The sequence below is a fragment of the Bos mutus genome, chromosome 2 (genome assembly GCF_027580195.1).
Source record: "Bos mutus isolate GX-2022 chromosome 2, NWIPB_WYAK_1.1, whole genome shotgun sequence".
Classification (NCBI taxonomy): Eukaryota; Metazoa; Chordata; class Mammalia; order Artiodactyla; family Bovidae; genus Bos; species Bos mutus.
The window spans coordinates 23243793-23257962 of record NC_091618.1 but is presented as its reverse complement, the minus strand read 5'-3'; the positions used below and the strand labels follow the sequence as shown (position 1 = coordinate 23257962).

General features: G+C 35.8%; 1 protein-coding gene across 1 annotated transcript in view; it reads right to left on the bottom strand.

Annotated features, from left to right (window-relative positions):
• CUL3 (cullin 3) overlaps nt 1-14170 on the bottom strand; it is a 118992-nt gene that overhangs the window by 30256 nt on the left and 74566 nt on the right. Inside the window, exons 4-6 of the mRNA XM_070385850.1 lie at nt 3726-3886; nt 2953-3067; nt 15-243 (exon numbers count right to left, since the gene is read on the bottom strand). Coding sequence (XP_070241951.1) covers nt 15-243; nt 2953-3067; nt 3726-3886 — 505 coding nt within the window. The remainder of the gene's footprint in view (nt 1-14; nt 244-2952; nt 3068-3725; nt 3887-14170) is intronic.

The following is a 14170-nucleotide window of genomic DNA, read 5'->3' as shown; positions in this document are numbered from 1 at the left end:
TTGCTAACACTTACCTTCTGTCTTGCCATTTTTCAACATATGTACTAGTCCCGAATTCTCCATTTCTACTATAGTTTTCATGTGCTTGGAAATGAGTTCCCTCTCAACCACCTTTACAATCGGCTCTTCCGTTGATTTGTCAAGGCAGTGCATCACTCGTTCTATTTCTTCATTAATTCTAGCTTCTACTTTCTTTATATATACTGAAGCACTGTTTTCTGCTAGAAATTTCTGGCTTTCCATCTGCAAACAAAAAGCATGATTTTTTTCTTTTTTAAACAAAGCAGCAAAATGTGCTTCTGCTTTCAACTCGGTTTCTACAGTGTTTCTCATAAACCAAACTAAATATCCCAAGCACTATTAACATTTTATATACTGTCTATAAATACTCCTAGCATCAGCATATCCTTTAAAGCATTACATACAACTAAATTAATACATTATCCTTAAGCAGCATTTTTCAAACTTTGCCAGTGTATTCCGAATAGCAGAAAAAGTAAGCATATGCCAGTAAAAGTTGAAACTACACAATGAAGCATCTGACCTCAAGTGAGAGTGAAAAATTATTTGTTTTAATGTAAAATTACGCCTAAAAAGATTCATCCTATTTATCACAGTTTTGCTGCCATACTGGTAGTTACTAAAGTCCTCCTGCCACCCTACTCCCACTCTCAAAGGAATATATATAAAGTCTGAGAACGAGCTTTTCAATAACTATCAATCTTGTCTGCTAACACCAGTCTTACAGAGAAATCTCAGTAAGTTTTAAATGCTGACCCTGACTTTAACCTCATAATAAAATTAACAAATATATCTAAAAATTATATAATGTTAGACATATTAATATAAATGATATACAAATGTAATAGTATTTTCCATTCTCTTAATAAAAAGTAGTTTGAAATAATTAAAGTTTTTAGGTGTGTGTGATAATGGTGTGATACACATTATCACACCAAACAAAAATCATGGTGAGACAACCACTTCACTATTACATTAATATATATATCACTGGAATATATTTTGGAAACCTGACAATTTTCTACTTTATTTCTACACTGTAATGAAAGAAATTAAAACAAATGCAAATGTAAAAACACTGTAAAAAATATCCAGAACTAGTTGTTGCGTTATTAGAAAATAGTTTCCTACATCATAAAATTAGTATTTCATAAAGCATGGTTCAGGCTTACCAGTACAGGCCATAAAAATCTTCCTGATAGGTTACAAACTGATTTTTAAAAACCGTGGCGGGGGTGGTGGTAGGGTGATGTGGGCGGCAGTGTGCAAGTACGTTCGTTTGTTTCTTTATTGGTAAGTGACAGCAAAATTTCAGGAGTCCCACATTTATATACACCCAATGCCTGGAGATGGAGAAGGCAATGGCACCCCACTCCAGTACTCTTGCCTGGAAAATCCCATGGGCGGAGGAGCCTGGTGGGCTGCAATCCATGGGGTTGCAAAGAGTCGGACACGACTGAGTGACTTCACTTTCACTTTTCACTTTCATGCACTGGAGAAGGAAATGGCAACCCACTCCAGCATTCTTGCCTGGAGAATCCCAGGGACAGGGGAGCCTGGTGGGCTGCTGTCTATGGGGTCGCACAGAGTCGGACACGACTGAAGTGACTTAGCAGTAGCAATGCCTGGAGAATACCAGGGAGGGGGAGCCTGGTGGGCTGCTGTCTCTGGGGTCACACAGAGTCAGACACGATTGAAGTGACTTGGCGGCGGCAGCAGGAGAAGGGGACGACAGAGGATGAGATGGCTGGATGGCATCACCGACCCGATGCACATGAGTTGGGGTAACTCCGGGAGTTGGTGACGGACAGGGAAGCCTGGTGTGCTACGGTTCATGAGGTCGCAGAGTCGGACACGACTGAGCAACTGATCTGAACGGCTCTTAAAAATGACCTACTGTAGAGTAATTGTAACTTTCTGCTTATTTTTAAAAAGTTTATTACTGAAATTGAATAGTAAAGTTTTAACTGAGTCTACTTTAGCAGTACTACAAAGCTCCTACTATAAACTGCTCAGATGCTTGAGGCTTTCAGGAAGAATGCCCAATTACCATGACTCTATAAAGACTGTCTTGTCTGTCACAGTACTCAGTCATTGTTATTTCATTACAAATCAGTACTAGTTTATCCTTACTTTTGGCCATTCAGTTGGTTTGGGGTTGTAGATACAGCTGCAAATTTGTATCTTATAATTTCCTCATCAATAGCTTTTAAGACATATAGATGCACTACAGGATCATACCTATTATCTTATCTATATTTACTAGTAAATTACCAAAAGCCTGAATAATGAGACTTCATTGGTGATGTACTGCCTGTGAATTTATGGCAAATTACAGTAACATATAAATATTATAAAACTTAAGGTTATTCCTTAGTTTCTATGTTTTAGAAACATATAAACATAAAATTTGTTAAAGATTTTTCTTTTTGATGGAGACCATTTTTAAAGATTTAATTAAATTCGTTACAACACTGTTTCTGTTTTACATTTTGTTTTTTGGCAGAGCGGCACGTGGGATATCAGCTGCCTGACCAGTGACTGAACCCACGTCCCTGCACTGGAAGGCAAAGTCCCAACCACTGGACCATTAGGAAAATGCATATAATTTCAAAAAATCATAAAACAATGAAATCCTATAAAGCAATTATCCTTCAATTTAAAAATAAATAAATTAAAAAAAATCATATGTCTAAGTCCAACCTCTTCGATTTATTTCCAATAAGCTCCTTCACTGGAATGTGAGCATGTAGGGTTGGTGTGTTGAAGGGTATAAAATTTGCATTCTTTTCCCCAATGGGCCTCAGGACATAAAGGTCAAAGTGTTTAAATTAGTAACTATATTTGGTAATCTTAAGAACATCTTAAAAATATGTATTTATATCTTATACAAATAAATACATAAGATATTTGTATCTTATAACTGATTACCTGAAAAAACTCTGCAGACATTTCCAAAAAAGGAGCCTCAAAATCTTCTTCATAGACTGATCGTCCTTCGAGACCTAATATCATTAACATCTGGCAAGCATTTCTTATTGCGCCTCTGTCAAAAGAAGTTAAACCACTTGATAGTAAAAACACATTAAAGATTCACGTGAAACATGCAACAGAAGTAGCGAGAAAGACTTTCAGAACAACTTTAACGAAAGTGCTCAATTTCCCATAAGCAACCGATTTATAACATGAGGATTTAGAACAATTTTAATTGGAAAGCACACTGTACAGTTATTTATCTCGAGTTGTCCTCATGCTGTTGTAACTTAGAATATGACTTAACAAAACGGGTACAAGTTCTCAGTCATTTTAGACTATGTTCGACATTTTTTTCTTCACATACATTAAGAATAAATGCTAACCAAAAGCCCCTTCAAAAAAAGACAAAGAGACAAACATGTTATCAAACAGAAAAAAGAAAAACAACAAAATGTCAGCATTAAAAAATACACAAAAAATAAAAAAGATTAATGGTTGATTTGCTTCTTAAAGATATATTAAACAAAAGCTTTAGGATGGTTTCTTCTAAAAATAAATGTCTGCTTTTCAGTTAAAATCTAGCTAACTTTGCTAACTGTGACATAACGTTTTTGAGTATTTTTATAACATGCTGCTGCTAGACAAACTTAAAATTAAGACAGTGAATCAATTCTCAAGATATAACCACTAAAAACCGAAACCCAAAGAGTTTAGAAAGACTGTCATACCGGTCTACAACCTCTCCTTTCCGCTCCCTGGCAATCATATCCAATAGCGTCTGCCGGAGATGATCCCTAATACACCCATAGCGTACAACTTGATCTCGGAAAATAATTAATCCCAAATTGTAGACATTCTCCACATTATTTTGTTGTACATATACACGGTCCTGCAGTTAAAAGAAAATCATAATATAAACATTAGTAAACTCTTGCGTACAGAAAAATAATCATTTTGTGTTACAAAAGCAAAGGAAATACAATTTCAAAAGTGGTCAATTTTTCAGGTGAGAAACACTTCAGGCAGCATGGAATTTTCTAGTACCTCCCAAGTTATATAAAAGTTATACATAGTTAAGTATTTACTATTTACAATGGCTACTGAAACAATGGTGATAGGTGAAGATCACCCATTTACCATAAGTAAAAGGGAGGAAAAAAAAGCACTCCACCCAGGGAGAGAGACAAGTCAGCAGAAAGGAGACAGGAGAAAGGTAGACAGCAGGCAGGCAGGTCTTCCCTTTTCCCCAAAGCCATACCCTGCATGAACATGGTTCTTATTTTCCTAAATACTGTACCTGAAGGTGATATTCTTTAAATAAAATCGAGAGCTAAATGAAATAGAGATACATGTGACTTAAGCTGGCTGCTTACTGGTAAATGTTGCTGCTAAGTCGTTTCAGTCGTGTCCGACTCTGTGCGACCCATAGACGGCAGCCCACCAGGCTTCCCGTCCCTGGGATTCTCCAGGCAAGAACACTGGAGTGGGTTGCCATTTCCTTCTACAATGCATGAAAAGTGAAAAGTGAAAGGGAAGTCGTTCAGTCGTGTCTGACTCTAGTGACCCCATGGACCGCAGCCTACCAGGCTCCTCCGTCCATGGGATTTTCTAGGCAAAAGTACTGGAGCGGGGTGCCGTTAAATGTTAAAAGTTCCTAAATGCTTATAACAGAGCAGCATTCAGTATTACATAATTAAAACACCCCTGGCTAATGCCATTTCGGATTATTTACTAGTAGTCAGTCATCTAACTTTCAAGTTCTTACCAGCATGTTACCAGTGTTTCACTTAATACAGCACAGATAATCCAAAATTATTGGTCATGGAAGGCTCATTTTGTGAAATACTTAGAAATCTGTATTTACATCAAGATACACTGAAATAAAACTACTCTTTTTCATTCACAAAAGGATTAATAACAGAATTCCATTCTGTTCTTAACCAGGATGTCTCTGGGCTTTGGTGGGCCTGCAAACTTTGGAAGTTTTAAAAATTATTTTGTGTTTGTTCATATTAATACGTAAGTATTTTGGGAAGAGTCCATAGCTTTCACCAGATTCTTAAAGGAATCTGTAATCCCCAAACAAGATCCACTAAACTGTATCTCTGAACTTTCAAAGGAACACTGTACTAAAAGCAATACCAAATAAAGTACAAGCTAAGTAAACATGAACATCATATCATAATAGGCATTAAATGGCACTCATCTTTTTTTTTCCAATGGCAGGAAATGACATTTCTGTTTTTATGTAAAAATACAAATATACAAAATGCAAACATATAAAATTATAGTTGTACATAAAATATACATGTACTCATGACCTTTCTAACCAATTTTTATCTAATTTTTTGAGAGTAGTATAGCCTCTCTTCACAGACACTATTCCTCCAACTTTCATTCATCTCAAACAATGGTCCATTCCTACGCTACAAGGAAAGCTGCTCTTTTGTTAATCTTTGGTGCTTACTTTCTACATTTTATACCACATTTTTCAAACTGTGGTAGCAACTTCAGTTAAGTTCAAAATTTTCACCGGTGACTTCAATAAATTCCTGAATTTCACACTTCTTTCCTTGAGATCTTAAATTCTAAGTTTCACCCTGTGCACATCCCTCTTTTTTTAACGGACTCACTTTTACTGAAGCTTACTCATGAACTTCAAGGTCCAGCTCTCCCCCACCCTCCAGTATCATCCTGATTCTGGCCTACTTTTCAGCATAAAACAAAACGTATTCAATGAAAACTGACAAAAACCCAGTAATTCATAAAGCAATGAGAATTATTTTTATTATAAAAATAGTCACTCCAATTAAAGCATAAATTATTTATAAATTTTTTTCAATTTTGAACATAAATATCTATGGCACAGAATCTGGACCAAATATAGAATCACTCTTACACAATGCCACCAAAACCAGTTAACTGATTAATTAAAGTGGTGAAACAGGAAAACCATTACATACATACACACACCACACTTGCACCTTAAACATTTTACTTTAAAACATGTGCGTGTTCACTAAAATACTTTTTATTTGAACATGCGTCCTGTTATTAGAGGTCAATGCTGTCTTTCTCAAATATACTCATTCAGTGTAAATTGTCTAGCATTTCCACTTTCAGTTTTATTAAGATGGATCGTGACCAGAGACAATCGTGAGGCAATCTAACTGTAAAAGGCCTTCTAAATTTTTAGTTTCCACCCTAGACTTTTAAATTACCAAATAACCCAATACTTAGCGATTTGCCTTTGTCAAGTCTTTCCAAAACATTCAATCTAGTCTGCCAAATAACAAACTGTATTGTTTTACACACTATTCTACTGATTGACACAATATAAAATTATGTAGAAACAGGAAGTACAATTAGCATAATTTGAAAACAAATACAACTGACTCTCAGTAAGGAAAGCTCAACTGAAAAGAACAAGACAAAGATATACTGAAAAGTAGTGGGATAGCACTGAGAGAATGTCTACCAATCAGGCTTTTCACGGCTAGAGCAGAAAGTACTGTCAATTCCAGCAAGTACTGTCAAGCTTCAATGTATTACATGCCTCTGTAACCGTCAGCACATCTTGTAGGAGATATGTAACATACATATACATAATACATATTAGCAAAGTTAACATATGCCTTCTAAAATACCTCTTTCTTAAGAAACCAAATGTTTCTAATTTAGGATAAGAGAAATGTCAAAGAACTAGATCGGATTTTATTGGTTTTGGTGAAAGGCAATTACCTTTAAGAATTACAGAACAAAAGATGCAGCAATGTAACCTTCAGAGTAAATTAAAAGTGTTAAAGTGAAAATTTTTAACGTTCCCCCTTTTGGCTTTATTGTAGTTAATTTATATGCCATAAAAAATTCACTCATTGTTAAGAGTATGGTTCAATAATTCACAGTCCATTTCTATACTGTGTAATCACTGCAATAATCCAGTTATAGAATATAGTTCCGTCACTCAAAAAATCCCTCCAGCCCTTCTGACATTAATTGTCACTATCAGCACCTCTGCTTTTTCTATAATTTCCTTTCCTGGACATTTCATAGAAGTGGAATCATATAATATGTAATCTTTTTGAGTCTCATTTTTTACTAAGCGTTAAGATTGCTAAGGTTCATTAATGTAACACATATTAGTATTTCTTTCCTGTTCAGTGCTGAATAGTATTCCACTGCATGGATATGCCACATTTAGTTTACCCATTTATCAGCTAATGGATATCTAGGGCTGTTTCAGTTTACCAGTTGTTTCCAGTCTCCTACAGGTAATGTTGCTATGCACACTTGGGTACAATTTTCTTGTAGGATGTATGCCTTCTTTTTTTTTTTTGGATAGATTTCTATGAGCAGAAGTATTGGTCACATGGAAATAGCCAAATTGCTTTCTAAAGTGGACATGTCAGTTACAGAATTCTTCTTAAGATGTCTGGCCCTACCATTAACTGCTGGTTTGATTCTGAGTAAATCATTTATCCACTCTGGTCCTGGGTAACACAAAGGGCTGGTAAAAATACTCTCTAAAACTCTGATTTCCTTTGAAGCTTAACTCTCTGATCAAGACTTAGCATATACTAGGGATCAAGACATGTATCACTATTACTTCTTTCCTTCTGTTATCAGTCTCCTCTGGCCTGGGTTTTTCCCCTCTCAATCCTAAACACAGTGATGCTATCATTCTATAACCATATGGCCTATGCTATGCTATGCTATGCTAAGTCACTTCAGTCGTGTCCGACTCTGTGCGACCCCATAGACGGCAGCCCACCAGGCTCCCCCGTCCCTGGGATTCTCCAGGCAAGAACACTGGAATGGGTTGCCATTTCCTTCTCCAAATGCAGGAAAGTGAAAAGTGAAAGTGAAGTCGCTCAGTCGTGTCTGACTCTTAGCGACCCCATGGATTGCAGCCTAACAGGCTCCTCCATCCATGGGATTTTCCAAGCAAGAGTACTGGAGTGGGGTGCCATTGCCCTCTCCGCATATGGCCTATAGAAACTGCTATCTTGAGTCTTCTGGCAAAAAGACAGAAAGGGAGCCTGGTGCAGCTAATAAGCTCTTCAGGTATACTGCATACAGAGACAAACAATGCTTCAGAGTAGGAGAAGCCAGGTATAATGGGACCACATGACTAGGGTATTCAAGGAAATCACACAAAATTTACATCCATGGAAAATAACTGAGGACATGGGAAATACTGATGCTAAACCCTGTCTTTCAATGTGAGACTGTCAAGGTGTATATAATGATCATAATTAAATGACATAATATTAAGAAAACCTGTTAACCCTGAAATTTGACTATGGATACCAGAGAACTAACAAATAGAGAAGGAAAACCTGCAACCTTGAGTGTGGCTACTTAAAATGAGTAATACCAAATGGTCATTTATATTGTTTGGTACATGTGATTGGTAGCCATCAAGCAAAGTAAAAGCTACACATGCACACATTTAGGTGTTTACATGCGTATGAACAATAACGCAGGCACACATTCACAATAAACTTGTGATCTGCACATGATAAATATTAAAATATTTGCTGAATGAACGTGCTAAATCTTTTTACTGTTTATTAAGCACTATCAGAAGGACTTCAGCCTGTGGGTACACAAGAGCATTTCATAACAGATTCTAATAGGAATCTTTGTTAAAAAAATAAATGGCTAACTTTATGTTAATACAGTATCTATTTAGCTGTAATCATTTAAATCACTGCAGGACTTTTTATTTTGTATATGTGTCTATGTGATATCTAATTTGACCAAAATGTAATTTGTATGAGTTCAACTTCAGTCAGTTATCTACTAGAGAGATAAGCACAGGTAGAAAGTTGGTGGTTGCTTCTATTTGACTTTTTAAAGCCAAAATAAATTCCTTTTTAAGGCATTTTGAATTCAAAAATGTTCTGAAAAATCCATGTTTCATCACTACAGAGATAAAACTACATTTAAAATCTCTATGGTTCCCTCTCGGGAACTGCTATTCCTAGGCTAAGCAAACCTTTCCCCTTAACTGACAGCTTCATCGAGACACCTAATTCACCTCGATACCTAAATACCTAACTAATATATAAGAGGTCAAACTCAGAATGCAAAAGTATTCTCAGATGGTCCAAGACACACTATGCAAAAAGAAAATTTTTTAGGAAAGCTAAATCTATGCAAAGTCAAGAAATGACTGTGTAAGTGGGCTAAACAGTTTCATGGAGTCAGGGATAAATAAAAACAGTAACAAAAATTTGGTAATGAAGTTCAAAAAGTAACTCATACTATTTAATTTACCCACAATAAATGGTTTGGGAAATATTTTCAATCAACAGTCATCATGTCATGAAACAGCCAAGGAAAGAACAAATTATAAGTTCTTTCAGTATCATTCATATCTAGTCTCACCGAACAATGTTTTCTTGTAAGATTAAATGGGTACTCAGGGAGCAAATTCTAACCTTTGGGTAATATTCAAGTCTGAAAACTTAGTACTATAAATATATATACAACATTCCTTTGCCTCAATTATAAAATTTAGGGCAGATCTTCATCATTTTTTTGCTTCAAATTCCAGTAGTTCAGTACTTTCGGTAACAACACTAAGGAACTAGGAGCAGTTATGGTTTAGTACTCGTTTGTCTACACTTCCTGCTTGATCCCACTTATGACCAATGGCAGCTCTTTAGGCAAAGAGCACTTTTTGAATCTAAGTGTATAGCTCTGAAAGTTGGTTTATCAAGTACATTGCCAAGATGGTTAATAAAACTTAATTCTTCCCTCACTTTCACTCATTTTTCTTTCCCACATCTCAAGGCAAGATGACCTATAACTGCTTTATTTTTTTTACAAGAGAACAGAAAAATAGGAATGTAAATCAGGTTAAAAATCTTTATCAATACTAAATATTTATCCTACTCATAAACTAGAGATAAATCCTGAAAAATTAGACTCATTTAAAAGAAAAGACACACACAAGAAAATACCGCTACAATAAGTAGCTACTGTAGGTTTGAACCTACTTTCCCAAATTTAATCACCAGGCAATCTTTTACCAACAAGTAATAAATTTAAGTGTTTTCAAAAACAGGGTTCACTTTCTAACCACAAGTTAAGATGGATTAACACAATGAAGATAGAAATAGAAAGTTTAAAAACAAAACAAAACCCCAGAAAAGCAACAAAAAGGTTCTATGGCAGAGTTTACAGTAGGGGTAAAAAAGTCTAATCAGAGCAACGGTTGAAGAAGTGTCCCAATATTTTTACAGAATGCTAGTGTCTGACTACATTGCTAAAAAGGCATCCATAAGATACGAAATAGTAAACTGCCCAGATTAATACTTCTGAATTTAACAGAAATGTTACTGGTTAATTCTGGATAAAGTGAATGAAAAAGCACAGGATACAGTGTCCAAAAACCTGGCTTGAAAACTTAGCTGCATAACTAAAGTTCAAAGTCATAATTTCCACCAATATAAAATGGGCCCCAATCTCCCTCTTGGGAACATGAAGGCCGTTTAAGGCTGTGCAGCTCCAAGAAATTCTATTATTTAAAAAAGTCTTTTTACTGAATGTTACAATATTACTTCTGTTTTATGTTTTGGTTTTTTGGCCATGAGGAGTGTAGGATCTTAGCCCCCTGAGGAGGGATGGAACCCACAGGTCCTGCATTGGAAAATGAAGTCTTAACCACTGGAACGACCAGGGAGGTCCCCAAGAAATTCTACTTTAAAATAATTCCCGTTCATCTCAAGAACTGTATCTTAGGATATGTGACAAAACAAACCCCTAGTCATGTTTCTCTAAAGCTATATAACTTGCACCGAATCACCAAATAAAAGCACTGTTTCCTACTGCAAAATTTCACCAATGTAATGGTGGGGAATAAAGCAACAACGCTAGAATACCGTCCCTATTAGAACCGTACCAATTTTAATAATGTGATTATAAGACTTTTAGAAAAGAAGACCTGTATCAGAGAAGCGATATCGTTCAGTATTCATAAGCACAGATTTATGAGCCAGACAGGCTGTCTTGATCCTATCTCTACCATTTACTAGGTGTGACCTTAACATCTGTGTTTGTTTCTTCAATATAAAATAACACCTATCTCAAAAAGCTATTATCACGTACTTTCACTCTTTGTCTTGAAAGAATACCCTTTATAAAACAAACTCCTTTCACAATAACTATAAAAGTAAGCTACAATATTACCACCTCACAGCCATCAAGATAGTTACTATTAAAAAGGAATAATTATTCAAAAAGATACATGTACCCTAATGTTCACTGCAGCACTACACGGAAGCAACCTAGATGTCCACTAACAGATGAATGGATAAAGAAGACGTGGTACATATATACAAAAGAACATTGTTCAGCCATAAACCGGACTGAAATCGAGCCATCTGAAGGGATGTGGAAGAACCTAGCGGCTGTCATACAGAGTGAAGAAGTCAGAAAGAGAACAACAAATACTGTATATTAACACACATATATAGAATCTAGAATAACGACACTGATGAACCTATCTGCATGTAGAGCATGAACTTATAGACATAGCAGGTAAAGGAGAGGGTGGGATAATGAGAGTAGCACTGACACATGTACATTACCATGTGTAAAACAGATAGCTAGCAAGAAGTCATTATATAGCAGAGTTCAGCCCAGGAGGAAATATACTATGTATACATACAGCGGATTCACACTGCTGTACAGCAGAAATTAACACAATATTGTAAACCAGTTATACTGCAACTTTAAAATAAAAGGTAAAGAAAGGAAAAACAACAAGCACATAGTGAGAATACGGAGAAATCGGAATTCTTGAATATTGCTGGGAATGTAAAATTGTTCAGCTGCTATCGAAAAATAAGATGGTAGTTACTTAAAAATTAAGAATAGAATTATCATGTAATCCAGCAATTCTACTGTCTGGGTTTATACTCAAAAGATGGGTCTTAAAGAAATATTCTTACACTCCTATCCATAGCAGTGTTATTCAAAATAGCCAAAGGGTGGGAAAAAAATCCAAGTGACCATTGACTTGCGAATGGAAAAGCAACTGTAGCATATCCATATGACTGAGTATTACTCAGCCTTAAAAAGAAAGACAATTTTAAAAACTGACGTAACACATTTCACGTGTAAAACATTATGACTTCTGTATACACTACAACGTGCTCACCACAAGTTCAGTTTCACCATCTTGCCTTGCCCTCACTCCCCTTTCCCTCTGTTAACCACTAATTTGTTAAGGAAAGAAACTCAGACTCAGATTACAACATGGATGAAACTTCAGTTGCAAAAGGACAAATATTCTATGATTCCACTTTTAAGAGGTAGCTAGAGTGGACTAATTCATACAGTCAGAAAGTACAGTGGTGGAGACCAGGGGACTGAGGAATAGGGTGGGGGGGGATGGGGAGTTACCATTTAATGGGTATCAGTTTTGCAAGGTGAAATTCTAGAGATGAATGGAGGCAATGATAGCTGTGTAACAGTATGAATGTATTTAACATCATATGTATTTTAAAATAAAACAAACAAACAAATACTGTTTAAAAGCATCAAAGAGCACCAAAAGCCATCTGGATTTGCGGGACCAATGTTCTGGGAAAAAGGCAAGTTTACTGAGAAGAGTCCTACATTTGCCTTCACTCATTCCCTTGGGTCATCTGTTGGTCTCACAATACTTGGAGGCCAAGCAGAAAGTCACAGGTGGAATGGCTATCAAGTAGCCAAGGCTTCTGAGGCAAAAGTCTAAAGAAAAGAACCAAAGTTGTGCAAGCAAACTTCACTGAGACGTTTACTGACACATCATCTAAGCATGGATGAGACACCAAAACGCCAAACAGAAAGCAGCGCAGGGAGACTAAGAGCTGAACAGAGACTGCCAGAAGACCTGCGGTGGGGTCAAGTCAGTGTTATCTTAAGGCGCACTAATGTGGAGACCAAACCGTAAACAATCAGGCTTCTGACTGAGACCCCAGAAGGGATGGTCTGAAGAAAACAAAAAGGCAAACTAAAAACAGATCAACCTTAACAAAGCCTAAAAGCCAGTTTCATCTAGATTATGGTGATCTGCCCATACTGTGCCTGTCTGCCAGAAGAAAACTGCATTTCCTAAGAAGGAAGGTTATCATCACTCAGGGCCTCCACAAATTTTCATATACAATGTTGGAAAAGTTACCAGGCACAACAAAACAAACACCCCAGGATCCAATGTCTAAAAACTAAGAGGAAAAGGCCCCCGGAAGTCAAAGTATTCTATACTCAAACTATCCAGAAGTGTTTAAGAACAAACCAACGACAAACAAATTTAAGTAAACTGTAAATCAAGGGTCTGTGTTGTAATCTCTAAATCCCTAAAATGATAATAATAAAAGCATATATAAATAATAGCTAATGGGGGAAGGGGGTATAGTAATAAAACATACTTGACTCACCTAAAAGAAGTAAAGAAAACTGAAAGAAAAAAATCAATAAAGAACAGATGAGACAAACAGAAAAAAGAAAACCACAGCAGGATGGCAAACATAAACCCCAATGTGTCAGTAATCACATTAAACATAAAAGAACTACATGCTTCATTTTAAAAACAAAGATAATCAGATGGGGTTAAAAAGCATGTTACTATTTGGTACTTACAAGTGACACACCTTAAATATAAGCAGACAAAAAGGTGAAAAGCAAACAGTTGGATGAAGTTTGCTATGAAAACATTAATTATAAGAAAGCTCATACTAATACTAGACAAAGTAGTCTTTTAGCAGGAAGTATTACTAAAGATAAAGAAGGATATAATCCTAAATTTATATTCACTGTATAACAAAACTTAAAAATATATAACCTAAAAGGAGAAATAAGACCCAAATCAAATCTGAAGATTTTAATATTTCTTGGTAGTTGATAGAACAGGCAGACAAAAAAATTAGTAAAGATGGGTAAGATCTGAACTTGATTAGTAAATCTGACCAATTGATATATACACAACACTTTCTCCAACAACTGCAGATTGAAAAACTGAAACCAACTGAAATTAAAAACTTCTCTTCAAAGACACCATTAGGAAAAAAGATAACTAGAATGAAAGACAATATCTCACAATACATTTATTATTTGATGAAGTATTTTTATCCAGAACATACAAAGAACTCTCTCAAATTTTTTAAAAAATCAGAAAACC